This window comes from Cinclus cinclus, chromosome 36, assembly GCF_963662255.1.
Source record: "Cinclus cinclus chromosome 36, bCinCin1.1, whole genome shotgun sequence".
Lineage (NCBI taxonomy): Eukaryota > Metazoa > Chordata > Aves > Passeriformes > Cinclidae > Cinclus > Cinclus cinclus.
Window position 1 is genome coordinate 39061 of NC_085081.1, and position 26154 is coordinate 65214.

The window sequence follows — 26154 nt, forward strand, 5'->3', positions numbered from 1 at the left end:
GGCTGGGGGGGGTCTCTCCCCCACCGCGGTGCACCATGGGAAATTTTTTTTTGGGGCGGGGGGGGGGGAGAGAGGTGGACAGAGGTCAAAGGTCACGGCCCGACCGTGTGGGGGGAGGGTCTGACCTCCCCTCCCCCCTCCTCACCTGCCCTCCCCTCCCCCCTCCCCCCTCACCGAGCGCGCGCACCTGGCCGGAAGTGAGAGTGAGAGCGTGGGGGGAGGGGAGGGACGTACCTTTGTGACGTCACAACCACGCCCTCCCCCCCCCCCCCCCACCCCCCACGCGCGCACCTGGACGCGCAGGTTCCGCCACACCTGGAATTTTGAGAGGGGGGGGGGGGGGGGAGGGGCGAGGCTTTCCCCTCCCCCACCCCTTGGGAAAAAACGACCACGCCCCTTTGCCCTCCCCCCACCCCCTCCCCCCCCCACTCCAGCCTCGTTCTGAACCCGCTGCGGTTTTTTTATTGGTGGGGAATACAACAAAAGGGGCGTGGCTTCAACCGGAACCGGAAATCGGACGGAATTTTTTTTTTCCCCCTCTCGCATGGGTGTGGCTTTCGCCCCTCCCACTTCTCCCAAAAAAAAAAAAGGGGGCGGGGCTAAGGCTCGTCCTGGATCCCGCAGCGGAGATTGGCGGGAACGGCGAGGTCTGCGAGAGGGGGGAGGGGTGAGAGCGGAAACGCGGGAATTTGGGGAGGGGGAGGGGTTGGGGGGGGTGGGGGAGGGGTAAGGAGGGAATTGGGGATTTGGGGGAGGGGCTTTTTTTGGGGGGGGGGGAGGGGGGGGGTTGGATTTTGGGGGAATTTTGGGGGGATTTTGAGAGGATTTTTGAGGGAATTTTTGGGGAATTTGGGATTTTTTTGGGGGGGATTTGGGATTTTTGGGGGATTTTTTGGGGGAAATTTGGGATTTTTGGGGGAATTTTTGGGGAATTTGGGATTTTTTTGGGGGGATTTGGGATTTTTGGGGGAATTTTTTGGGGGAATTTTTGGGGGAGTTTTGGGGGATTTTTTGGGGAATTTGGGATTTTGGGGGGGATTTTTTGGGGGAATTTTTGGGGTAAATTTGAGAGGATTTTTGGGGGGAATTTTGGGGGAGTTTTTGGGGGAATTTGGGATTTTTTGGGGGGGATTTGGGATTTTTGGGGGAATTTTGGGGGGATTTTGTGAGGATTTTTGGGGGAATTTGGGATTTTTTGGGGGGATTTTTTGGGGGGATTTGGGGGAATTTTGGGCAATTTTTGGGGGGAAATTTTTGGGGAATTTGGGGGAATTTTGTGAGGATTTTTCGGGGGAATTTTGGGGGGATTTTTTTGGGAATTTTGGGGGGATTTTTTGGGTAATTTTGGGGTAATTTTGAGGGGATTTTGGGGGGATTTTGAGGGGATTTTGGGGGATTTGGGGTAATTTTGAGAGGATTTTTTGGGGGATTTTTGGGGGAATTTTGAGGGGATTTTGGGGGAATTTTGAGGGAATTTTGGGGGGATTTTGAGGGGATTTGGGGGGGATTTTTTGGGCGAATTTTGGGGGGATTTTTGGGTAATTTTTGGGTTATTTTTGGGTTATTTTGAGGAGATTTTGGGGGGATTTTTTGGGTAATTTTGGGGGGATTTTTTGGGTAATTTTTGGGTTATTTTGGGGTTATTTTGAGGAGATTTTGGGGGGATTTTTTTTGGTATTTTTTGGGTTATTTTGTGGGGATTTTTAGGGGATTTTTTGAGTAATTTTGGGGGGATTTTTTGGGTAATTTTGGGGGGATTTTTGGGTTATTTTGGGGTTATTTTGAGGGGATTTGGGGGGGATTTTTTGGGTAATTTTGGGGGGATTTTTGGGTAATTTTTGGGTTATTTTTGGGTTATTTTGAGGAGATTTTGGGGGGATTTTTTGGGTAATTTTGGGGGGATTTTTTGGGTAATTTTTGGGTTATTTTGGGGTTATTTTGAGGAGATTTTGGGGGGATTTTTTTTGGTATTTTTTGGGTTATTTTGTGGGGATTTTTAGGGGATTTTTTGAGTAATTTGGGGGGAATTTTTTGGGTAATTTTGGGGGGATTTTTGGGTTATTTTGGGGTTATTTTGAGGGGATTTGGGGGGGATTTTTTGGGTAATTTTGGGGGGATTTTTGGGTAATTTTTGGGTTATTTTTGGGTTATTTTGAGGAGATTTTGGGGGGATTTTTTGGGTAATTTTTGGGTTATTTTGGGGTTATTTTGAGGGGATTTTGGGGGGATTTTTTTTTTATTTTTTTGGGTTATTTTGTGGGGATTTTTAGGGGATTTTTTGGGTAATTTTGGGGGGATTTTTTGGGTAATTTTGGGGGGATTTTTGGGTTATTTTGGGGTTATTTTGACGGGATTTTGGGGGGAGGGCTGAGATCAGGTAGGAATTGGGGGCAATTTTTGCGGGGAATTTTGCGCCAGTGGGACAAGGAAGGAATTCGGGATTTGGGGGGAAAATTTGGGAGGATTTTTGGGGGGGTTTTGGGAAGCCGGGTGGGGTTTTGACCTGGGTGGGGGGGGTGGGGGTGGGGATTTTTTGGGGGGGAGGGGCCGCACCCATGAGGCGGGGGCGGGGCAGCTGCAGCCGCTCCATCAGCGCCACGAAGTCGTCGGGGCTCAGGCGCAGGCGGGGGTTGTGCAGCCGCTCCTCCCCCACCGTGGTCATCGTGTGGCCTGGGGGGGTGGGGGAGGGGTCAGAGACAGAGAGGAGTGACCGGTGAGTGACCCCTGACCCCTGAGTGACCCCTGAGTGACCCCTGAGTGACCTCTAACCCCTGAGTGACCCTCAGTGACCCCCGAGTGACCCCCTGACCCCTGAGTGACCCCTGAGTGACCCCTGACCTATGAGTGACCTCTGACCCCTGAGTGACTCCATGACCCCAAGTGACCCCAAGACCCCTAAATGACCTTTAATGACCCCTGAGTGACCTCTAGATGACCCCAAGTGACCTTCAGTGACCCCTGGTGACCTTTAATGACCCCTGAGTGACCCCTGACCCCTGAGTGACCCCTGGGTGACCTTTAGTGACCCCTGAGTGACCTCTAGATGACCCCTGAGTGACCTTCAGTGACCCCTGAGTGACCTTTAATGACCCCTGAGTGACCCCTGACCTCTGAGTGACCCCTGACCCCTGAGTGACCCCTGGGTGACCTTTAATGACCCCTGAGTGACCCTTGGGTGACCTTTAATGACCCCTGAATGACCCCTGACCCCTGAGTGACCCCTGGGTGACCTTTAATGACCCCTGAGTGACCCCTGACCCACCCCTGGGTGACCTTTAATGACCCCTGAGTGACCCCTGAGCCCTGAGTGACCCCTAAATTACCTTCAATGACCCCTGATTGACCCCTAAGGGACCCCCGAGTGCCCCCTGACCCCCGAGTGACCCCTCCCCCCGTTCCCCTCCCCTCCCCCACCCTGGTAGTCGTGCCCGGGGTAGATCCGGCAGCTCTCGGGCAGGGTGAAGATTCTCTCGTGCACGGAGCGGTGCAGGGTGCGCGCGCAGCCTGGGGGGAGGGGCGGCCGCCGTCACCATGGCGACCGAGCATCGCTCCCGTCTCCATGGGAACTGAGCATCGCTCCCGTCACCATGGCGACCGAGCATCGCTCCCGTCTCCATGGGAACTGAGCATCGCTCCCGTCACCATGGCGACCGAGCATCGCTCCCGTCTCCATGGGAACTGAGCATCGCTCCCGTCACCATGGCGACCGAGCATCGCTCCCGTCTCCATGGGAACTGAGCATCGCTCCCGTCACCATGGCGACCGAGCATCGCTCCCGTCTCCATGGGAACTGAGCATCGCTCCCGTCACCATGGCGACCGAGCATCGCTCCCGTCTCCATGGGAACTGAGCATCGCTCCCGTCTCCATGGCGACCGAGCATCGCTCCTGTCGCCATGGCAACTGAGCATCGCTCCTGTCTCCATGGGAACTGAGCATCGCTCCCGTCTCCATGGCGACCGAGCATCGCTCCTGTCGCCATGGCAACTGAGCATCGCTCCCGTCTCCATGGGAACTGAGCATCGCTCCCGTCACCATGGGAACCGAACATCCCTCCCGTCACCATGGCGACCGAGCATCGCTCCCGTCTCCATGGGAACTGAGCATCGCTCCCGTCACCATGGCAACCGAGCATCGCTCCCCTCTCCATGGCAACCGAGCATCGCTCCCGTCACCATGGCAACCGAGCATCGCTCCTGTCTCCATGGCAACCGAGCATCGCTCCCGTCTCCATGGGAACTGAGCATCGCTCCTGTCTCCATGGGAACTGAGCATCGCTCCCGTCACCATGGGAACCGAACATCCCTCCCGTCACCATGGCGACCGAGCATCGCTCCCGTCTCCATGGGAACTGAGCATCGCTCCTGTCGCCATGGGAACTGAGCATCGCTCCCGTCACCATGGCAACCGAGCATCGCTCCCCTCTCCATGGCAACCGAGCATCGCTCCCGTCACCATGGCAACCGAGCATCGCTCCTGTCTCCATGGGAACTGAGCATCGCTCCCGTCACCATGGCAACCGAGCAGGGATAGAGAGTGATGCGGCGCCCTCCCAGTTTCTCCCAGTTCTTCCCAGTTCCCTCCCAGTCCCTTCCACTGTCCTCAATCCCCTCCCAGTCCATCCCAGTCTCCCCAGTTCCCTCCCAGTCCCCCCCAGCCTCTCCCAATCCTTCCCAGTCCCTCCCAGTCCATCCCAGTCCCTTCCCAGTCTCTCCCACTCCCCTCCCCGTTCCCCCCACTCCCCTCCCAATCCCTCCCATTTCCCCCCAGTCCCTTCCCAGTTCCCCACAATCCCCTCCCAGTGCTCCCAGTCCCTCCCAGTCCCTTCCCAGTCCCTTCCCAGTGTCCCCCACTCCCCTCCCAGTGGTCCCAGTCCCTCCCAGCCCCTTCCCAGTGTCCCCCACTCCCCTCCCAGTCCCTCCCAGTCCCTTCCCAGTCCCTTCCCAGTGTCCCCCACTCCCCTCCCAGTGCTCCCAGTCCCTCCCAGTCCCTTCCCAGTCCCTTCCCAGTGTCCCCCACTCCCCTCCCAGTTCCCCCCAGTCCCTCCCAGTGCGGACCCTGCTGGAAATCCGTGCGGCCGCAGCCCCGCACCAGCAGCGCGTCCCCAGTGAAGGCCATGGAGGAGTCATCGAGCACGAAGGTGACACAGCCCGGGGTGTGGCCGGGGGTGGGGAGCACCCGCAGCGCCTGGGACCCCCAAAGTGTCACTGGGACCCCCAAAGTGTCACTGGGAACCCCCAAAATGTCACTGGGAATCCCTAAAGTGTCACTGGGAACCCCAAAGTGTCACTGGGAATCCCTAAAGTGTCACTGGGAACCCCCAAAGTGTCACTGGGACCCCCAAAGTGTCACTGGGAACCCCCAAAGTGTCACTGGGACCCCCAAAGTATCACTGGGAACCCCAAAGTGTCACTGGGAATCCCCAAAGTGTCACTGGGAATCCCTAAAGTGTTACTGGGAACCCCCAAAATGTCACTGGGAACCCCCAAAGTGTCACTGGGAACCCCAAAGTGTCACTGGGAACCCCCAAAGTGTCACTGGGAAACTCAAAATGTCACTGGGAACCCCCAAAGTGTCACTGGGAATCCCTAAAGTGTCACTGGGAACCCCCAAAGTGTCACTGGGAGCCCCCAAAGTGTCACTGGGAAACTCAAAATGTCACTGGGAACCCCCAAAGTGTCACTGGGAACCCCCAAAGTGTCACTGGGAACCCCAAAATGTCACTGGGAACCCCCAAAGTGTCACTGGGAGCCCCCAAAGTGTCACTGGGAGCCCCCAAATGTCCCCGGGAACCCCAAAATCCCACCTGGGACCCCCTCGGGCCCCTCCCCCACCGGGCGGTTTCCAACGCAAGGGTCCCCAAATGCGCCCCTCCCCCCACCCCCCCCCTCCCCCAACCACCACTGACCCTCCCCCCAACCCCCTCCCCCAACCCCTCCCTTTTTCACCCATCCCCCACCCCCCCCCCCTCCCCAGCAGCCCCCAGGGTGGGGGGAGGGGTCTGTGCAGGGTGGGGGGAGGGGCCTCACGAAGCTCCCGAAGCGCAGCTCGTCCCCCTCCCCCAGCCGCACGTCCGCGCATGCGCCGCTCGCTCGGGAAATGGCGCTGGCGCAGCCGAGCGCGCGCCGGAGCGCGCCCGAGCCCGTCACGTGATCCGCGTGGCAGTGCGTATTGGCTGAGAGGGGCGGTGACGTCATTAGAGAGGGGGGCGCGGCGTTAATGACGTAAATGGATCCCAGTATGGCCCAGTAACGGTACGGGGTGTTCCCAGTCCATCCCAGTCCCCTCCCAGTCCATCCCAGTGCCCCCCCAGTCCATCCCAGTGACCTCCCAGTCCATCCCAGTGCCCCCCAGTCCATCCCAGTCCCCTCCCAGTCCATCCCAGTCCCTTCCCAGTCCATCCCAGTGCTCCCCCAGTCCATCCCAGTGCCCTCCCAGTCCATCCCAGTCCCCTCCCAGTCCATCCCAGTGACCTCCCAGTCCATCCCAGTGCCCCCCAGTCCATCCCAGTGCCCTCCCAGTCCATCCCAGTCCCCTCCCAGTCCTTCCCAGTGCCCTCCCAGTCCTTCCCAGTGCCCTCCCAGTCCTTCCCAGTGTCCTCCCAGTCCATCCCAGTCCCCTCCCAGTCCTTCCCAGTGCCCCCCAGTCCTTCCCAGTCCCCTCCCAGTCCTTCCCAGTGCTCCCCCAGTCCCTTCCCATTCCATCCCAATACCCTCCCAGTCCTTCCCAGTGCTCTTCCCGTCCATCCCAGTCAGCTCCCAGTCCCTTCCCAGTGTCTCCCAGTGCTCTCCCAGTAGCCCCCATTAAATCCCAGTGGGCTCCCAAGTGCCATCCAGGTACACAACCCTGTGGGCGGAGTTTTAAACGGGTGTGGCACATTGGGTGGGGTTTAAAGGGGCGTGGTGCTGTGGGTGTGGTTTAAAGGGACACAGCACAGTGGGCGGGTTTTAAAGGGGTGTGGTGCTGTGGGTGGGGTTTAAAGGCACACAGCGCAGTGGGCGGGGTTTAAAGGGGCGTGGTGCTGTGGGTGGGGTTTAAAGGCACACAGTGCAGTGGGCGGGGTTTAAAGGGGTGTGGTGCTGTGGGTGGGGTTTAAAGGCACACAGCGCAGTGGGCGGGGTTTAAAGGCACACAGTGCAGTGGGCGGGGTTTAAAGGGGTGTGGTGCTGTGGGTGGGGTTTAAAGGGACACAGCGCAGTGGGCGGGGTTTAAAGGGGTGTGGTGCTGTGGGTGGGGTTTAAAGGCACACAGCGCAGTGGGCGGGGTTTAAAGGGGTGTGGTGCTGTGGGTGGGGTTTAAAGGGACACAGCGCAGTGGGCGGGGTTTAAAGGGGTGTGGTGCTGTGGGTGGGGTTTAAAGGCACACAGCGCAGTGGGCGGGGTTTAAAGGGGTGTGGTGCTGTGGGCGGGGTTTGAAGGCACACAGCGCAGTGGGCGGGGTTTAAAGGGACACAGCGCAGTGGGCGGGGTTTAAAGGCACACAGTGCAGTGGGTGGGGTTTAAAGGGGTGTGGTGCTGTGGGCGGGGTTTGAAGGCACACAGCACAGTGGGCGGGGTTTAAAGGGGTGTGGTGCTGTGGGTGGGGTTTAAAGGCACACAGCGCAGTGGGCGGGGTTTAAAGGGGTGTGGTGCTGTGGGCGGGGTTTAAAGGGACACACCTGCGTAGCGCAAGGTGAGGCCGAGCTCCCGCAGCAGCTGCAGGTCCCGGGGCACGGTCTCGAGCACGGGGTCGATGATGACGGCGTCGCCGCTGCCCGCGTCCGCCAGCAGGTACGTGTAGGTGCACGACGAGGCCTCGAAAAGCTGCGGCCGTCACCCCCCAGGGGAAAAAAAAAAAAACAAACAAAACAAAATAAAATAAAACAATAAAATATCCCTCCCAAAATATATTAAATTAAAAAAAAAACAAAAAAAAAAACAACCTCACAGATTTTCTACTCGAGAAATTTCCCAAAACCCCGCTCGGTTTTTGGCCCGCCCCCAATTTCCCCTCAGAAATTATTCCCCTCCCCCCCCTCCCCGTGACCTTTGATCCCTGAGGCCTCTCCCGACTTTTCGTCCCCTCCCCCCCCCTCCATATCCCCCTCTTCCCCCTCAATGAAAACTTTTCCCCCCGTTCCGCCCCTTTCCCCTCCCCCCACCTGCCGCATCAGCAGCTGTCGCCCCGCCCCCGGCGCTGTCGCGAGGCCTCGCGCTGTCGCGACAGAGGCGAGCCGGCGGAGCAACATGGCGGCGGTGGGGCCCGCAAGGAGAGCGCGGCCGCTTTAAGAGCGGCAGGGGAGGGGGCGGGGCTTAAAGCGGCGGCAAAGCCTTAAAGGGGCAACGGCTTCAAGGTGGGGCCGCGCTTAAAGCGGCGACGCGTCTTAAAAGGGCAACGCGGGGACGGCGGATTGAGTGGAATGGGAGCGGTGGGGCCCGATTTAAAGCGGCAACGACCTGGGCAGTGATTTGGGGTTTTTTTTTTATTAATTATAAATTCGTTTGTTACGTGTTTATTATAAATTTATTCGAGTTTTTACGCGCTTAATCGATTTATTGCGTTTATCTGTTTCTTATTTAAACACCCGATGCGTTTATTGTACTTTTTTTCTATATTCCCCATTTATTTATTTCGAGCATAATTTTTACCTCTCAGTCTTCATAAAACTCTGCTTTTTTTTTTTTTTTTTTTTTTTTTATCACCTGCTTTTCCAGCCAATCGTTGATTTTTTACAACTGTTCGTTTGCGGCATTAATTAATTATCGTAATTATCAATCATCTCTTTCTGCCTCAATTGTAGATTTTTATTGTCCGTCCGTGGATCCTGCCGCTCATCGTTAATTGCTGTTGCACAATTAACGACGCCTTTTTGTTAATTAATGCGGCGTTTACCTGATTTCAGCGTTTTACACCTGGAGAAACTTCTTAAAGCGGCAACGCCCTTCACGTGGGCCCCGCCCCACCGGCGAGAAAAGCCACGCCCACTTTAATAAAAAAAAAAAAACCCTACAGCTTTTTTTTTTTTTAAATCGTTTTTATTTTATTCTTGGGGAAAGGGGTGGGGGGGGGGGGTGTCGCAGGTGATGACGTCACCGATGACGTCACGCACGGGGGGTGACTGCGTAGGGCTGGGCCGGCAGGGGGCGCTGGCGCTCCCCGCACAGCAGCAGCCAATGGGGACGCACGAAGGTCAGAGAGGGGCGGAGCTCCAGGGCCTGAGGAGGGCGGGGCTTGGTTTAAAGGGGCAGCGACACCTGGATGAACGCACCCATCCAGGCCACGCCTCCCCCGTGACCACACCCAGCCAGGCCACGCCCCCCTCCGCCAGGCCACACCTCCTCGAAGGCGGGGTCCCAGTCCTGCGCTGTCACCACGTGGGTCACCGAGTCGTCCATGTACGGGGCCAGGGTCCTGGGGACCAGTATGGACCAGTATAAACCAGTATGGACTGGTACGCACCAGTACAAATCGCTGCAGACCGGTATGAACCAGTATGGAGCGGTATGGACCAGTGCATCCCAGTTCAACCTCCAAGAACAGCCCAGTAGAACCCAGCATGAATTCCCAGTCCGTCCCACCGCCCTCCCAGTCCATCCCAGTTCCCTCCCAGTCCATCCCAGTTCCCTCCCAGTCCATCCCAGTTCCCTCCCAGTTCATCCCAATCCCCTCCCAGTCCCTTCCAGTCTGTCCCAGTCCCTCCCACCGCCCTCCCAGTCCATCCCAGTTCCCTCCCAGTTCATCCCAATCCCCTCCCAGTCCCTTCCAGTCTGTCCCAGTCCCTCCCACCGCCCTCCCAGTCCATCCCAGTTCCCTCCCAGTGCTCCCAGTCCATCCCAATCCCCTCCCAGTCCCTTCCAGTCTGTCCCAGTCCCTCCCACCGCCCTCCCGGTCCATCCCAATCCCCTCCCAGTCCCTCCCAATCCTCTCCCAGTATCTCCCAGTCCCTCCCAGTCTCACCCCCCGAACGCCACCACGTAGCGCAGCAGGCGCCGCTCCAGCCCCGCCGGGAATTCTCCGTGGAAAAAGAAAGTTTTGTCCTCAAAAAAATCTGTGGGGGAGGGGCGGGGGTGAGCAAAGGGGGGGCGGGGAGGAGTGGGGGAGGGGCGGGGGGAGGGGTTTTACGCACCTGGCAGGGGGGGGATGGGCTCGCCCTCCCCCTCCTCGTCCTCGCTGTTCTCCTCGGTGGAGCCTCCGTAGGGGTCGGTGCTGGGTGGGGGAGGGGCCAGGTGTGACCCCGCCCACATCCAGGTGCGACCGCGCCCAGGTGTGACCGCGCCCCCTCGGCCCAAACTCACTCCTCTGATTGGCCGTCGCTGTCACCTGACTCGGGGGGTGTGGCCGGCACCGTGGGGGGAGGGGTCTCGGGTGTGTCCAGGTGAGTTGGCCCCGCCCTTTTCCCCACCTTGACGGGGGAGGGGCGTGAAGGGGGTGGGGCATCCTCAGGCCCCTCCCCCTCGCTGCTGGAGGAGGCGGAGCCATCCAGGAGGTACCTGAGGGGGGGAGGGGCACAGGTGGAGACACACCCATGCCAGGGTGTGGCACTTCCAGGCGTGCCCAAAGTGCCCCCAGCTGTATCCAGGTGTGTCCCAGGTGTATCCCACCTGTGCTCAGGTGTGTTCAAGGTGTGCCCAGGTACCCCCAGGTGTGCCCAGGTGACACTCACGGCCCACACGAAACCCTTTTCTGCAACCTCTGGCACTCCCAAACCCATCCAGGTGACACCACCACTCCCCCAGGTGTGTCCCAGGTATCCTCAGGTAAATCTCAGGTATCCCCAGATGTGCTCAGGTGTATCCCAGGTGTGCCCAGGTGTATCCCAGGTGCTCCCAGGTGCCCCCGGGTATCTCAGGTGCTCCCAGGTGCCCCAGGTGTGCCCAGGTGTATCCCAGGTCTGCCCCAGGTGCCCCCAGGTGTATCTCAGGTGTTCCCAGGTGCCCCAGGTGTGCCCAGGTGTATCCCAGGTCTGCCCCAGGTGCCCCCAGGTGCATCTCAGGTGTTCCCAGGTGCCCCAGGTGTGTCCAGGTGTATCCCAGGTGCCCCCAGGTGTATCTCAGGTGTTCCCAGGTGCCCCAGGTGTGCCCAGGTGTATCCCAGGTGCCCCCGGGTGTATCTCAGGTGTTCCCAGGTGCCCCAGGTATCCCCAGGTGTATCCCAGGTCTGCCCCAGTTGCCCCCAGGTGTATCTCAGGTGTTCCCAGGTGCCCCCCAGGTACTCCCCAGCTGTTCCCAGGTGTATCCCAGGTATCCCCAGGTGACACTCACGGCCCACACGAAACCCTTTTCTGCAACCTCTGGCACTCCCAAACCCATCCAGGTGACACCACCACTCCCCCGAGCTGCCTCGCCCTCGCGGCTTTCGGCGTCCTGGCGAAGGCACACCTGCCCAGGTGAGAACCAGCCGCTCTCTCAGCGCTCACCCTCACCTGGGAACGCCCAGGTGAGCTCCCCTCGGGGGTTACCTACACCAGGTGAGTGCTGTCCTCGGTCCAGTCGGGCCGGTACTGCGCCCCCAGCGCCACGGCCGCCGCCCTCAGGTGAGCCCGCAGAGGGTTCTGGAACCCGCTCAGCACCAGCACCACCCCCCCCAACACCTGGGCAGCCCCGGGATTTTGGGGGGTCTTGGATGGAGGAGAGGAGGTGGAGCCGGAATTTTGGGGTTTTTTTTGGGGGGTCCCGTTGGTTTTCCGGGGTGGGAGGTGACGTTTTGGGGGTTGCTGTGGAGAAATGGGGGGGGGGGAGGTGTTACAGGTGAGATTCGGGGGTCACAGGTGGGGGTTTGGGGGGGTCCCAGGTGAGATTTGGGGGTTTACAGGTGAGATATGGGGGTCCCAGGTGTGGTTTACGGATCCCAGGTGAGGTTTTGAGGGTCCCAGGTGATATTTGGGGGTCCCAGGTGGGGTTTTGGGGGGCCCAGGTGAGGTTTTGGGGGTCCCAGGTGAGGTTTTGGGAGTCCCAGGTGGGATTTTTGAGCTCCCCTAGGTGTTAATTTTGGGAGATGACCCCACATGTTCGGGGGCTCCCCCAGGTGTGAATTTGGGCTCCCCCAGGTGTGAATTCGGGGGCTCCCCCAGGTGTGATTGCGGGGGCTCCCCCAGGTGTGATTGCGGGGGCTCCCCCAGGTGTGATTTCGGGGGCTCCCCCAGGTGTGATTTGGGGCTCCCCCAGGTGTGAATTTGGGCTCCCCCAGGTGTGATTTCGGGGGCTCCCCCAGGTGTGATTTGGGGCTCCCCCAGGTGTGAATTCGGGCTCCCCCAGGCGTGAATTCGGGCTCCCCCAGGTGTGAATTCGGGCTCCCCCAGGTGTGATTTCGGGCTCCCCCAGGTGTGATTTGGGGCTCACCCAGGTGTGATTTTGGGGGCTCCCCTTACCTTGCTGACCTCACCTGTCCCCTGCAGCGCTGCCACGGCGTAGCTGGGACCGGGGGGGTCCTGGGGGGGGGCTGGGAAGGGGGAAGGTCTGTGAGGTGGGGGAGGGGTCCCGAGGGTCTCAAAGGGTGTGGGGGGAGGGGAGGGGGGGGGGTGTGTCTTACCTGGGGTGGGGGAGGGGCGTTGGTAGAAGAGGGAGCCGGGGGGGCGTCGGGGGCTCCCCTCCCCCTCCTCCCGCAGAGTGAAGGGACCCAGGCGGCGAAGCTGGGGGAGAGGGGGAGGGGTTTGGGGGGGAATTTGGGAATTTTTGGGGTTTTTGGGGGGATGGGGGGAGGGTGCAGGTGAAGCTGGGGGAGAGGGGGAGGGGTTTGGGGGGGGATTTGGGGAATTTTGGGGGAAATTTGGAGGGATTTGGGGGTCACTGGGGGGTCACTCTGGGGTCACTGGGGGGTCACTCTGGGGTCACTGGGGGTCATTCTGGGGTCACTGGGGGGTCACTCTGGGTCACTGGGGGGTCACTCTGGGGTCACTGCGGGGTCACTCTGGGTCACTGGGGGGTCACTCTGGGGTCACTCTGGGTCACTGGGGGGTCACTCTGGGGTCACTGTGTGGTCACTGGGGGGCTCACTCTGGGGTCACTCTGGGGTCACTGGGGGGCTCACTCTGGGGTCACTCTGGGGTCACTGGGGGGTCACTCTGGGGTCACTCACCGGCGCCTCAGGTGGGGCCTCGTCCTCTTTGGGAGCAGCAAACACCCGGATGAAGGACAGACCGTAGCTGCGGCTCTAGGGGGGGAGGGGGGGGGGACACCAGGTGAATTTTGGGGAGTCGTCAGGTGTATTTTGACCCCCTCCCCCACCCAGGTGTGCTGATCCCCCTCACCTGGCAGTAAGGCTGGCTCAACACCACACGCAGCCTGTCCCAAGTGGCCTGAGCTGGACCCTTGACCAACGAGTCGGGGCCGAAGAGCCGGACCCTGCGTGGCTCCACCCCGGCCCGGCTCTCGCTGGGTGACATCAGGGCAGCGCTGGGCAACAACACCTGCGCCAGGTGAGGCCTCAGGTGAGGCTCAGGTGAGACTCAGGTGATGCTCGAGAGGGGGGCGGTTATCAGGGCTCACCTGGAACTCTCCCCCGGCTGAGGAGCCCACCAGGACCTCCACGAAAGCGGCGCCGTCGTTGCCGATGTGCAGCGAGTGGATGGGCCGGGATTCTCCCAGCTGCTCCCCAAAACATCCCTGAGAGTCTGGAGGGCTCCAAAACCGACACGGCCACCCCCAAATCCCTCCTCAAAAATCTCCCCACACCTCCTCAGAGAGCCCCAAAACCCAACAAGGAATCCCCCCTCCCCGCCCAGTTCCCTTTAGTTCCCCTCCTCATCCTCTCCCCACCTCCAGCACCACGCTCAGCTGCTTCTCCCCCGCCGCCGCCCCCCGCCAGCGTCCGCCATCATTGGGCCGCAGCAGATTCTCGGCCGGGTGACGCTGGGGAGACACAGAAAATTCAGCACCGACCCCTCCGGATCCCCCCCTCCCCGGTACCGCAGAGCCTCCTCCCGGTCCCACCGGGTCAGCGCTGGTCACGGACACGACGCGCGTTAACGGGATCTCCGGCATCGCCGCGGCCGCCGCCATCCACCGGAAGTCGCCTCAGAAACCCCGCGCGAACCGCTCTGCCAAGCGCCCCCCCCCAACTCTATGGTTCTGAGGGGGGATTTCCGGTACTGGCGCGCATGCGCGGGGGGAACGCTCTACCCGCCCGGTCCTCCAGACTCTGTGGTCACGGGGTCCTCCCAGGGGTTTTCCCGCCCTTTTCGCAGCGCGCGAAGCCGTGAGGAGAAAGGGGGGGAGCGATGAGGGCGGGGAGTAATTAAATCTCTGGGAGGGTAATTAGACCTAATTATGCTTTGGGGGCGGTAATTAATTAACACTTGTCACTAATTACGACCAAAACGAGCCGGTTTTGGGGGGTTTCCAGGCGGTTTATTGGTCCAGTGACGCCCTCCCAGTGCTCCCAGTTCAGCCCAGTAAGCGGCCATACTCGGCCAAGGCCGATGATTTCTTCACCCCGTCCCAGATGCGGGCAGCGTAGTGGAACCTGTGACCAGTACAGACCAGTATGGACAACTACAGACTCGTACAGGTAAGAGAACACTCTCCAAGTTACCTCCAAAACTCATCCCAGTTTCTCCCAGTTGCCCCAAACCCCTTCCCAGTTCCTCCCACTCCCCCCAGATCCCCTCCCAGTGCCCCCAAATCCTATCCCAGTTCCTCCCGATCCCTCCCAGTTCTTCCAGTTCCTCCCACTCCCTCCAATTCCCCTCCCAGTTCCTCCCCAGGTACTTTGCAGTCCCTCCCAGTGCCCCCAAATCTCCTCCCAGTGCCTCCCAGTAACCCCAACCCCCCTCCCAGTTCCTCCCAGTGCCCCCAAATCCCCACCCAGTGCCCCCAAACCCCCTCCCAGTTCCTCCTGATCCCTCCCAGTTCCTCCCAGTCCCCCCAGATCCCCTCCCAGTGCCCCCAAACCCCATCCCAGTTCCTCCTGATCCCTCCCAGTTCCTCCCAGTGCCCCCAAATCCCCACCCAGTGCCCCCAAACTCCATCCCAGTTCCTCCTGAGCCTTCCCAGTTCCTCCCAGTGCCCACCCAGGTCCTTCCCAGTCCCTCCCAGTGCCCCCAAACCCCCTCCCAGTGCCCCCAAATCCCCACCCAGTGCCCCCAAACCCCCTCCCAGTTCCTCCCAGTGCCCCCAAACCCCATCCCAGTGCCCCCAAATCCCCACCCAGTGCCCCCAAACCCCCTCCCAGTTCCCTCCCAGTCTCACCAGTTCCTCTCGGTCAGCAGGCTGTGGGATAACTGGGAGCGTGCGGCCGCCAGGACCCTCCCCCTCAGCCGGGCCAGGAGCCCCCCGACCCCCCCCCGACCCCGGAATGGGGGCAGGGCTGGGAACAGAGCCCCTCCCCCACCTGGGGGAGGCACACGGGGAATTACTGGGAGGTACTGGGAGAGACTGGGATATAATGGGAGACACTGGGATGTACTGGGAGACACTGGGATGTACTGGGAGAGGGGTTCAGGGGTGCTGGGAGTAACTGGGAGAAGATTTGGGGGGGCTGGGAGGGGGTTTGGGGTGGGTTTAGAGAGGACTGGAATGGACTGGGAGGTACTGGGAGAGACTGGGAGGTACTGGGAGAGACTGGGATGTACTGGGAGACACTGGGATGTACTGGGAGAGGGGTTCAGGGGTGCTGGGAGTAACTGGGAGAAGATTTGGGGGGGCTGGGAGGGGTTTGGGGTGGGTTTAGAGAGGGCTGGAATGGACTGGGATGTACTGGGAGGTACTGGGAGAGACTGGGATATAATGGGAGAGACTGGGATGTACTGGGAGACACTGGGAGGTACTGGGAGAGACTGGGATGTACTGGGAGAAGACTTAGGGGGAACTGGGAGAGTGTTCCAGCCTTGAACAGGGACACTGGGATGGACTGGGATGAACTGGGATGGAGCTCAGGGGGGAGTTACTGGTCCGTACTGGTTTGTACTGGTTTGTACTGGTTTGTACTGGTCTCACCTGCCCGGGGCAGGGCGTCCTCGGCCTCGTCCTCCAGGGGGGGCAGCAGGAACAGATTGACCTCGGCCTCGGGGGGGGCCGGGGGCACCCCCAGACTGGAACTGCTGGGGAGCAGCTCCCGCATGGACAGGGAGCCTGGAAACCCCAAAATCACCTGAAACTCACCTGAAACTCACCTGAAACTCACCTGAAACTCACCTGAAACTCACCTGAAACTCACCTGAAACTCACCTGAAACTCACCTAAAATTCACCTAAAACTCACCTAAAATCACCCCAAAATCAGCTTAAAATCACCCCAAAAATCACCCCAAAATCACCCCAAAACTCACCTGAAACTCACCTGAAACTCACCTAAAACTCACCTGAAACTCACCTGAAACTCACCTGAAACTCACCTAAAACTCACCTGAAACTCACCTGAAACTCACCTAAAATTCACCTAAAATTCACCTAAAACTCACCTAAAATCACCCCAAAATTCATCAAAAAATCCACCCAAAATCCCCCAAAACCCATCTGGGACCCCCCAAAATCCTCCCAAAACCCACCTGGGACCTCCCAAATCCCACCTGGAACCCCCCCAAACCCACCTGGGACCCCCTAAAATCCTCCCAAATCCCACCTGGGACCCCCCAAACCCACCTGGGACGCCCCAAATCTCACCTGCAACCCCCCCAAACCCACCTGGGACCCCCCAAATCTCACCTGGAACCCCCCCAAACCCACCTGGGACCCCCTAAAATCCTCCCAAATCCCACCTGGGACCCCCCAAAACCCACCTGGGACCCCCCAAAATCCTCCCAAAACCCACCTGGGACCCCTAAAACTCACCTGGGACCCCCCCAAATCCCACCTGGGTCCCCCAAAACCCACCTGGGATGCCCCAAATCTCACCTGGAACCCCCCCAAACCCACCTGGGACCCCCTAAAATCCTCCCAAATCCCACCTGGGACCCCCCAAATCCCACCTGGGACCCACCCAAATCCCACCTGGGACCCCCCAAAACCCACCTTGGACCCCCCAAATCCCACCTGGGATCCCTAAAACTCACCTGGGATCCCCCAAAACCCACCTGGGACGCCCCAAATCTCACCTGGAACCCCCCCAAACCCACCTGGGACCCCCTAAAATCCTCCCAAATCCCACCTGGGACCCCTAAAACTCACCTGGGACCCCCCCAAATCCCACCTGGGTCCCCCAAAACCCACCTGGGATGCCCCAAATCTCACCTGGAGCCCCCCCAAAACCCACCTGAGATGCCCCAAATCTCACCTGGAACCCCCCCAAACCCACCTGGGACCCCCCCAACCCACCTGGGACCCCCTAAAATCCTCCCAAATCCCACCTGGGACCCCCCCAACCCACCTGGGACCCCCCAAAATCCTCCCAAAACCCACCTGGGATCTCCCAAATCCCACCTGGGACCCCTAAAACTCACCTGGGACCCCCCCAAATCCCACCTGGGTCCCCCAAAACCCACCTGAGATGCCCCAAATCTCACCTGGAACCCCCCCAAATCCCACTTGGGACCCCCCAAATCCCACCTGGGCCCCCCCCAAATCCCACCTGGGACCCCCTAAAATCCTCCCAAATCCCACCTGGGACCCCCCCAAGCCACCTGGGACCCCCCAAATTCGCCGTACCCCGGTACTTGAGGCGGGAGTGAGCCATGAGCCTGCCCAGCACTCGCTGCATCTGCGCCAGGCGCCGCGGGGAGAAACACTCGGGGGGAGCCCGGGTCTGTACGAACACTGGGGAGGGGACACACCTGGGCTTACCTGGCGGGTACCTGGGCACACCTGGGACACACCTGGGGGTAGCTGGGGCACACCTGGGGGTAGCTGGGGCACACCTGGGGGTACCTGGGCACACCTGGGACACACCTGGGGGTAGCTGGGGCACACCTGGGGGCATCTGGGACACACCTGGGCACACCTGGGCACACCTGGGACACACCTGGGGGTAGCTGGGGCACACCTGGGACACACCTGGGGGTAGCTGGGGCACACCTGGGGGCATCTGGGACACCTGGGGGTACCTGGGCACACCTGGGACACACCTGGGGGTAGCTGGGGCACACCTGGGACACACCTGGGGGTAGCTGGGGCACACCTGGGGGCATCTGGGACACACCTGGGGGTACCTGGGCACACCTGGGATGCGCCTGGGGGTATCTGCGGGCACCTGGGACACACCTGGGGGCATCTGGCACACCTGGGGGTACCTGGGCACACCTGGGGTACACCTGGGGGTAGCTGGGGCACACCTGGGACGCGCCTGGGGGTATCTGGCACACCTGGGGGCATCTGGGACACACCTGGGCACACCTGGGCACACCTGGGACGCGCCTGGGGGGTATCTGGGGGCACCTGGGACACACCTGGGGGCATCTGGCACACCTGGGTGTAGCTGGGAAGAACCTGGGACACACCTGGGGGCACCTGGGACACACCTGGGGGCATCTGGGCACATCTGGGCGTAGCTGGGAGGTACCTGGGACACACCTGTGACACGCCTGGGGGCACCTGGGGTTACCTGGGCACACCTGGGACACACATGGGGGCATCTGGGCACACCTGGAGGTACCTGAGCACACCTGGGGGTACCTGGGGCACACCTGGGATGCACCTGGGGGGTGTCTGGGGGCACCTGGGACACACCTGGGGGCATCTGGCACACCTGGGTGTAGCTGGGAAGTACCTGGGACACACCTGGGGTTACCTGGGCACACCTGGGACACACCTGGGGGCATCTGGGCACATCTGGGGGTACCTGGGGGCATCTGGGCACACCTGGAGGTACCTGAGCACACCTGGGGGCATCTGGGCGCACCTGGGGGTACCTGGGGCACACCTGGGGGTAGCTGGGGGGGTTTGTGGGACACACCTGGGACACACCTGGGGGCATTTGGGCACACCTGGTGGTACCTGGGACACACCTGGTGGTACCTGGGACACACCTGGGGGTACCTGGGACACCTGGGGGTAGCTGGGACACACCTGGGCGGTGCGGGGATGGATCTATAGGGCACATCTATAGGATCAGGATCTATGGGGCAGGACCCATAGTATCAATTGCTATAGGGTCAGTTCCTAGAGTCAGGATCTCTGGGGTCAGGATCTATAGGGCCAGGATCTATGGGGTCAGGATCTATGGGGTCAGGATCTATAGGGTCAGGATCTATGGGGTCAGGATCTATGGGGTCAGGATCTATGGGGTCAGGATCTATAGGGCCAGGATCTATGGGGTCAGGATCTATGGGGTCAGGATCTATGGGGCAGGCCCCATAGGGTGAGTTCCTATGGGGTCAGGATCTCTAGGTCAGGATCTCTAGGTCAGGATCTATGGGGCAGGACCCATAGTATCAATTGCTATAGGGTCAGTTCCTAGAGTCAGGATCTCTGGGGTCAGGATCTATAGGGCCAGGATCTATGGGGTCAGGATCTATGGGGTCAGGATCTATAGGGTCAGGATCTATAGGGCCAGGATCTATGGGGTCAGGATCTATGGGGTCAGGATCTATGGGGCAGGCCCCATAGGGTGAGTTCCTATGGGGTCAGGATCTCTAGGTCAGGATCTCTAGGTCAGGATCTATGGGGCAGGACCCATAGTATCAATTGCTATAGGGTCAGTTCCTAGAGTCAGGATCTCTGGGGTCAGGATCTATAGGGTCAGGATCTATAGGGCCAGGATCTCTAGGTCAGGATCTATAGGGTCAGGATCTATAGGGCCAGGATCTATGGGGTCAGGATCTATGGGGTCAGGATCTATAGGGCAGGCCCCATAGGGTGAGTTCCTATGGGGTCAGGATCTCTATGTCAGGATCTATGGGGTCAGGATCTCTATGTCAGGATCTATAGGGTCAGGATCTATTGGTCAGGATCTATAGGGTCAGGATCTATGGGGTCAGGATCTATAGGTCAGGATCTCTAGGTCAGGATCTATGGGGCAGGCCCCATAGGGTCAGGATCTATAGGGTCAGGATCTCTAGGTCAGGATCTATGGGGCAGGCCCCATAGGGTGAGTTCCTATGGGGTCAGGATCTACAGGGTCAGGATCTCTAGGTCAGGATCTCTAGGTCAGGATCTATGGGGTCAGGCCCCATAGGGTGAGTTCCTATGGGGTCAGGATCTACAGGGTCAGGATCTCTAGGTCAGGATCTCTAGGTCAGGATCTATGGGGTCAGGCCCCATAGGGTGAGTTCCTATGGGGTCAGGATCTACAGGGTCAGGATCTCTAGGTCAGGATCTATGGGGTCAGGATCTATGGGGTCAGGATCTATGGGGCTGCCCCATAGGCTCACCCAGGTGTGGATAATACTCCGAGGGCTCCTCAGCCCCGGCCCCGCTCGAGTCGTGGCTCGGGGACGGCGTCGGCGGCTTCACCATCTCGGCTGTGTGCAGGAACCTGGGCAAAGGTGGGGAACCCGCGGGAGTTCGGGGGAATTTGGGGGAATTTGGGGGAATTTGGGGGAAATTTGGGGGAATTTGGGGCAGTTTTGGGGAAATTTGGAGGAATTTGGGGCAGTTTGGGGAAATTTGGGGGAAATTTGGGGGAATTTGGGGCAGTTTTGGGGAAATTTGGGGGAATTTGGGGCAGTTTGGGGAAATTTGGGGGAATTTGGGGGAAATTTGGGGGAAATTTGGGGGAATTTGGGGCAGTTTGGGGAAATTTGGGGGAAGTTGGGGCAGTTTGGGGAAATTTGGAGGAATTTGGGGCAGTTTGGGGAAATTTGGGGGAATTTGGGGCAGTTTGGGGAAATTTGGAGGAATTTGGGGCAGTTTTGGGGAAATTTATGGGGAAATTTGGGGAAATTTACCACGAAATTTGGGGCAGTTTGGGGAAATTTGGGGGAATTTGGGGCAGTTTGGGGAAATTTGGGGGAATTTGGGGCAGTTTTGGGGAAATTTGGGGAAATTTGGGGCAGTTTGGGGAAATTTGGGGGAATTTGGGGCAGTTTTGGGGAAATTTGGGGGAATTTGGGGCAGTTTTGGGGAAATTTGGAGGAATTTGGGGGAATTTGGGGCAGTTTGGGGAAATTTGGGGGAATTTGGGGAAATTTGGGGCAGTTTGAGGAAATTTGGGGAAATTTGGGGCAGTTTTGGGGAAATTTATGGGGTCAGTTCCAGGTCAATTTTAGACCAATTATGGGGCAGTTTTGGGGTCATTTTTGGGGCAGTTTTGGGGTCATTTTTGGGGCAGTTTTGGGGTCACTTCAGGGTCACTTTTGGGATCATTTTTGGGGTCACTTCGAGATGATTTTTTGGGTGAGTTTTGGGGGAACTGCGAGGTCACTTCAGGACCATTTTTGTGGTCACCGAGGTGATTTTTGAGATTTTTTTTTTTGGGGTAATTTGAGGTCATTTTGGGGTCACTTTGAGGTGATTTTTGGGGTCACTTTTAGGTCACTTCGGGGTCACTTCAGGGTCACTTCGGGGACCATTTTTGGGTCACTTTGGGGTCACTTTGAGGTCACTGCAGGATCATTTTTTGGGTCACTTCGAGGTGATTTTTGGGGTCACTTTAGGGTCATTTTTGGGGTCACTTCGAGGTGATTTTTGGGGTCACTTCAGGGTCACTTTAGGGTCATTTTTGGGGTCACTTCAGGGTCATTTTTGGGGTCACTTTGAGGTCACTTCGAGGTGATTTTCGGGGTCACTTTAGGGTCATTTTTGGGGTCACTTTGAGGTGATTTTTAGGGTCACTTTTAGGTCACTTCGGGGTCACTTCAGGGTCACTTCGGGGACCATTTTTGGGTCATTTTGGGGTCACTTCGGGGACCATTTTTGGGTCACTTTGGGGTCACTTTGAGGTCACTGCAGGATCATTTTTTGGGTCACTTTGAGGTGATTTTTGGGGTCACTTTAGGGTCATTTTTGGGGTCACTTCGAGGTGATTTTTGGGGTCACTTCAGGGTCACTTTAGGGTCATTTTTGGGGTCACTTCAGGGTCATTTTTGGGGTCACTTTGAGGTCACTTCGAGGTGATTTTTGGGGTCACTTTAGGATCATTTTTGGGGTCACTTCGAGGTGATTTTTGGGGTCACTTCAGGGTCACTTTAGGGTCATTTTTAGGGTCACTTCAGGGTCATTTTTGGGGTCACTTTGAGGTGATTTTCGAGGTCACTTCGGGGTCAACTCAGGACCATTTTTGGGATCGCTTCGAGCTCACTTCGGGGTCACTTCAGGGTCATTTCTGGGGTCACTTTGGGGTCACTCTGAGATGATTTTTTTTTTTTTTTTGGGGGGGGGAAGTTCCCTCCCAATTCCCCACCTGTAGAGCCCCAGGTCCGTGAACCAATCCTGCACCAGCAGCACCACGTGACACACGGTGAACAGGAAGGCGGCGATCTGCAGCGACTGCAGGTTCAGGAACTCAATTAGCTTAATTAATTAGCTCAATTAACCCCGTCAGCCCCGCCGGCCCCGCCCTCACCTGCGTCTCCACGTAGGCGTGGGGCAGCGCGAATTCCGGAGGGAGCTTCCGGTCGTTGTTGATCAGGTGATCCAGGTGGGCGGGGCTTAGGATGGGCTGGGGGCGGGGAAGTGTGGGGAGGGTGAGGCCACGCCCGCCGCGATTATGATAATGAGTGGGGGGGGGGTGGGGAAAGGGAGGGGTTAGTTAATTAAGGTAATTGGGGGGTGAGGCGGTGTTTTGGGGGAAATACGGTAATGGGGTGAGGGTGGGGATTAGGGTGATTACGGTAATTGGGGTAATTACGGTAATTGGGGCCAGTGTGGGGATTAGGGTGATTACGGTAATTGGGTAATTACGGTAATTGGGGTAATTATGGTAATTGGGGCCAGTGTGGGGATTACGGTAATTACGGTAATTGGGGTAATTATGGTAATTGGGGCCAGTGTGGGGATTACGGTAATTACGGTAATTGGGGGTCAGTGTGGGGATTAGGGTAATTACGGTAATTGGGTAATTACGGTAATTGGGGTAATTATGGTAATTGGGGCCAGTGTGGGGATTATGGTAATTATGGTAATTGGGTAATTACGGTAATTGGGGCCAGTGTGGGGATTATGGTAATTACGGTAATTAACGAGGTAATTACGGTAAGTGGGGATTAAGATAATTACGGTAATTGGGTAATTAAGGCGATGGAGTAATTATGGTAATGGGTTAATTATGGTAATTGGGGTAATTAATGGGGATTGGGGTAATTACGGTAACTGGGTAATTAAGGTAAGCTACAGTAATTAGGGTAATTACGGTAGTTGGTGTAAATACGGTAATTAGAGCAATTATGGTAATGGGGGCTAATTGTGGTAATTATGGTAATGCGGTAATTATGGTAATTTGGGGATAATTACGGTAATGGTTAATTACGGTAATTGGGGATAATTACGGTAATCGGGGATAATTAACAGCAACAACTTGAACATAAACGTGGCCTAACCCGATCCTAATTAAGGATTAATTATTGGCTAATTAGGAACTAATTAGGCGCTAATTAGCGATTCATTGAGAGCAATCACGGCACTTCCGGGCTATTATTAGCGCTAATTAACGGCAATTAGAGCTAATTAATGGCAATTAAAGCCGAACTCCGGCTGGGGGGTAATTAATGCAAATCAATGCTAATTAATGCTAATTAATGCTAATTACCTGCGTGTCCAGGAAGAGCACGCGCTCCTGGGTGACGAAGAGATCGATGCCCCCGGTCTGGGCCCCGCCCCTTTCCCGCAGCTCCGGCGGCTGCGGCCGGAACACGAAGGACCTGCACCAGTATGGACCAGTATAAACCAGTATGGACCGGTATAAACCAGTATGGACCGGTATAAACCAGTATAAACCAGTACAGAAGGTATGGACCAGTGTAAACCAGTACGGACCGGTATTAACCCATATGGACCCGTAACCCCTAAACCCATCCCAGTATGTCCCAGTATATCCCAGTCCTTCCCAGTCCCCCCCAACCCCACTCCCAGTCCCTCCCAGTCTCTCCCAGTCTCTCCCAGTCCCTCCCAACCCCACTCCCAGTCCCTCCCAGTCTCTCCCAGTCCCTCCGAGTCCCCCGTAACCCCACTCCCAGTCCCTCCCAGTCGCTCCCAGTCCCTCCCAGTACCTGGGATCCTCCTCGGGCTGGTTCCCAGCCAGCAGTGACAGCACCGTGGATTTCCCAGTTCCCTGCAGCCCCAAGGCTCCCACCACCAGCACGTCCGTCTGCTCCAGCAGGAACTGGGAGCACTGGGAGTCACTGGGAGGCCCCTCCCCCACCGGCCCTTCCCCACCCCACCGGCCCCTCCCCCACCTCCAGGGCGCTGTCGCACCAGTTCATCTGCTCGTCCACCAGTTTGATACTGGTTTTCATCTTCTCGGGCGCCGCCAGCCGAGCCTGGGCCTGGGCGGCTGGGGGGAGGGGTCAGGGCTGGGACACGCCCACTCTGGGACACGCCCACGAGCGCTGACCCCTCCCCTAATTAATTACACACTGGACACGCCCACTGTGGTTTAACCCTGCCCCTTTTAACCAGCCAATTAAAACTGAGCTGGTTTAGCCATGCCCACAATGACCACACCCTTAATCCCACCCCTGCATCCAATCACCTTGAGCCTTGTATTTCAGCCCCACCCACCAATTATGGCCACACCCAAACATGGTCACGCCCACAGTGGCCACACCCACAATGACCACACCCACAACAACCACACCCAAATGTGGCCACGCCTGCAATGACCACACCCAAACGTGGCCATGCCCACAATGACCACACCCATAACCACACCCAAATGTGGCCACACCCACAAGAACCACACCTGAATGTGGCCACTCCCCGAATGTGACCTAACCCTTTTTGAGTGCCAACCCCCATCCTTTTAGCCCCGCCCACAAACCTCGACCACGCCCATTGTAAACCACACCCAACCATGACCACAGCCCGACCCCCTTGAACCCCGCCCCTCTTAGCCCCGCCCCTCATGCCCCACCCACTCACGGTCGAGAGCAGCGGGCGGGGCCAGCCCCCGGCTGTGCAGTTGATAGACGGGCTGGGTGGGGCGTGGCCCCTCCCTCTCGAGGGGCGGGGCCTGCGCAGGCCCCTCCCCAGTCCCCGCCGAGGCCACGCCCCCTCCACGACCCTCCTCCCCCCGTGCTTTCATCAGCACGATAGGCGGGGCCGGGGCGGGAGGGGGCGGGGCTTGCACCGGCCCCGCCTTTGGTGCCGATGGGAGCGGCTGCTGATGGGTAAAAATGGGAAATGACGTTATGGGGCGTGGCCACACCAGGTGGGAAAGGGGGCACGCCCCTATTTAGGGTAACCACGCCCCCCCAGGCTCACCCGCTCGGCCGGGGGCTTGGCCAGGATGATCGGGGTCTTCTGCAGGGGCCCAGCTGGCTCCTCCCCCACCTCCTGTGGGCGGGGCGGGGTCAGCGGGGCCACTCCCACACAGAGCCACACCCACCCAGGTATAGCCCCGCCCCTCGCAGGCCTCTCAGTGTTTCCTATGGGGCCCTAGGCCATGCCCACAGGTGCCACACCCATCTCAAAACCCACGCCCACGTGTATAACTCCGCCCTATACAACTGCTGTCAATCATGCCAAGCCCCGCCCCTTTAGCTGCTGTCAATCATTCCCAAGCCCTGCCCCATGCAGTTGCTGTCAATCATAAGCCCTGCCCAGTGTAGCTGCTGTCAATCATTCCAAGCCACACCCCATGAAATCTGCTGTCAATCTTTCCGAAGCCCCGCCCCGCGTAGCTGTCAATCATTCCAAGCCACACCCCATGTAGCTGCTGTCAATCATTTCCAAGCTCCGCCCACCCGGGTGCTGTCAATCATAAGGCCCGCCCCGTACCCATGCTGTCAGTCATTTCCAAGCCCCGCCCACCTTCCGCTCTCCACCTCCTCCTTCCGGTTCCTTCTCGCGGTTCCAGCAGCGGCGCCGCGCGCTGGGGGCGGGGCTCTGCCCGGAGTCCGACATGGCGGCGGCTCCCGAGAGTCCCGGGGATGTCCCGGGAGGGTCCCGGGAAGGTCCCTGAGCCCCTGAGGGGTCCCGGGAAGGCCCCGGGGTTTCCCGAACCCCTGCGGGATTCCTGAGGGAGCTTCCGGTTCTTTTCCCGCTTCCCGGCGCGCGCGGGCTGAGGGAAGGAGGGCGTGGCCTACGAGGAAGCGCCGCGCGCCTGCGCTTACTGGGCGTGGCCCACGTTTTGCCGCTGCGCGAGCGCGGAAAGGGGCGTGGCCTGGATTTAAAGGGCCAGCGTGTTTTTTTTTTTTTTTGTTTTATTAAACA

At 58.7% G+C, this 26154-nt stretch overlaps 3 protein-coding genes across 6 annotated transcripts; all 3 read right to left on the reverse strand.

Annotated features, from left to right (window-relative positions):
• Positions 1–473: 473 nt before the first annotated feature.
• On the reverse strand, positions 474–8957 carry ETHE1 (ETHE1 persulfide dioxygenase). 3 transcript variants are annotated; one of them, XM_062512364.1, is made up of 7 exons: positions 8140–8957; positions 7660–7801; positions 6029–6144; positions 5057–5186; positions 3415–3504; positions 2554–2670; positions 474–649 (listed from the first exon to the last, which is right to left on the reverse strand). In XM_062512364.1, the coding sequence occupies exons 1-7, from the start codon at positions 8224–8226 to the stop codon at positions 600–602; spliced, it is 732 nt and encodes a 243-aa protein (XP_062368348.1). In that variant the 5' UTR covers positions 8227–8957; the 3' UTR covers positions 474–599. The 3 variants fall into 3 exon arrangements, with proteins under 3 accessions (XP_062368348.1, XP_062368347.1, XP_062368349.1); XM_062512363.1 differs by having other exon boundaries at positions 6029–6174; positions 7657–7801; XM_062512365.1 differs by lacking the exon at positions 3415–3504 and having other exon boundaries at positions 6029–6174; positions 7657–7801.
• Positions 8958–9033: 76 nt separating this feature from the next.
• XRCC1 (X-ray repair cross complementing 1) lies at positions 9034–13975 on the reverse strand. 2 transcript variants are annotated; one of them, XM_062512408.1, is made up of 14 exons: positions 13907–13975; positions 13733–13825; positions 13463–13561; positions 13225–13383; positions 13053–13127; positions 12507–12606; positions 12346–12416; positions 11441–11691; positions 11240–11356; positions 10274–10468; positions 10105–10184; positions 9936–10026; positions 9314–9389; positions 9034–9193 (listed from the first exon to the last, which is right to left on the reverse strand). In XM_062512408.1, the coding sequence occupies exons 1-14, from the start codon at positions 13973–13975 to the stop codon at positions 9080–9082; spliced, it is 1590 nt and encodes a 529-aa protein (XP_062368392.1). In that variant the 3' UTR covers positions 9034–9079. The 2 variants fall into 2 exon arrangements, with proteins under 2 accessions (XP_062368392.1, XP_062368393.1); XM_062512409.1 differs by having other exon boundaries at positions 9056–9193; positions 11437–11691; positions 12360–12416.
• Positions 13976–14307: 332 nt separating this feature from the next.
• Positions 14308–26150, reverse strand: SMG9 (SMG9 nonsense mediated mRNA decay factor). The gene is made up of 13 exons (XM_062512410.1): positions 25753–26150; positions 25204–25275; positions 24862–25102; positions 24177–24274; positions 23991–24103; positions 23531–23642; positions 22349–22444; positions 22187–22272; positions 20217–20320; positions 17557–17664; positions 15911–16045; positions 15164–15305; positions 14308–14438 (listed from the first exon to the last, which is right to left on the reverse strand). Exons 1-13 carry the CDS (start codon positions 25843–25845, stop codon positions 14360–14362), a joined length of 1479 nt encoding a protein of 492 aa, XP_062368394.1. The 5' UTR covers positions 25846–26150; the 3' UTR covers positions 14308–14359.
• Positions 26151–26154: the final 4 nt, after the last annotated feature.

What these genes read in the sequence shown, in the direction of transcription:
- ETHE1 (XM_062512363.1), bottom strand. Translation starts at nt 8,226, where the DNA reads ATGTTGCTCCGCCGGCTCGCCTCTGTCGCGACAGCGCGAGGCCTCGCG. An exon ending in AGCTGCGCTTCGGGAGCTTC is followed by an intron (nt 5,187 to 6,028) that starts GTGAGGCCCCTC and finishes TGGGGGTCCCAG; the next exon opens with GCGCTGCGGGTGCTCCCCAC. An exon ending in GCCCCGCCCCCGCCTCATGG is followed by an intron (nt 650 to 2,553) that starts GTGCGGCCCCTC and finishes CCCCTCTCGCAG; the next exon opens with ACCTCGCCGTTCCCGCCAAT.
- XRCC1 (XM_062512408.1), bottom strand. Translation starts at nt 13,975, where the DNA reads ATGGCGGCGGCCGCGGCGATGCCGGAGATCCCGTTAACGCGCGTCGTG. An exon ending in GGACAGGTGAGGTCAGCAAG is followed by an intron (nt 11,692 to 12,345) that starts GTAAGGGGAGCC and finishes ATTTCTCCACAG; the next exon opens with CAACCCCCAAAACGTCACCT. An exon ending in GCCCATCCCCCCCCTGCCAG is followed by an intron (nt 10,027 to 10,104) that starts GTGCGTAAAACC and finishes CCTCCCCCACAG; the next exon opens with ATTTTTTTGAGGACAAAACT.
- SMG9 (XM_062512410.1), bottom strand. Translation starts at nt 25,845, where the DNA reads ATGTCGGACTCCGGGCAGAGCCCCGCCCCCAGCGCGCGGCGCCGCTGC. An exon ending in CAGCCCGAGGAGGATCCCAG is followed by an intron (nt 23,643 to 23,990) that starts GTACTGGGAGGG and finishes ATACTGGTGCAG; the next exon opens with GTCCTTCGTGTTCCGGCCGC. An exon ending in ACGGACCTGGGGCTCTACAG is followed by an intron (nt 20,321 to 22,186) that starts GTGGGGAATTGG and finishes ACCTTTGCCCAG; the next exon opens with GTTCCTGCACACAGCCGAGA.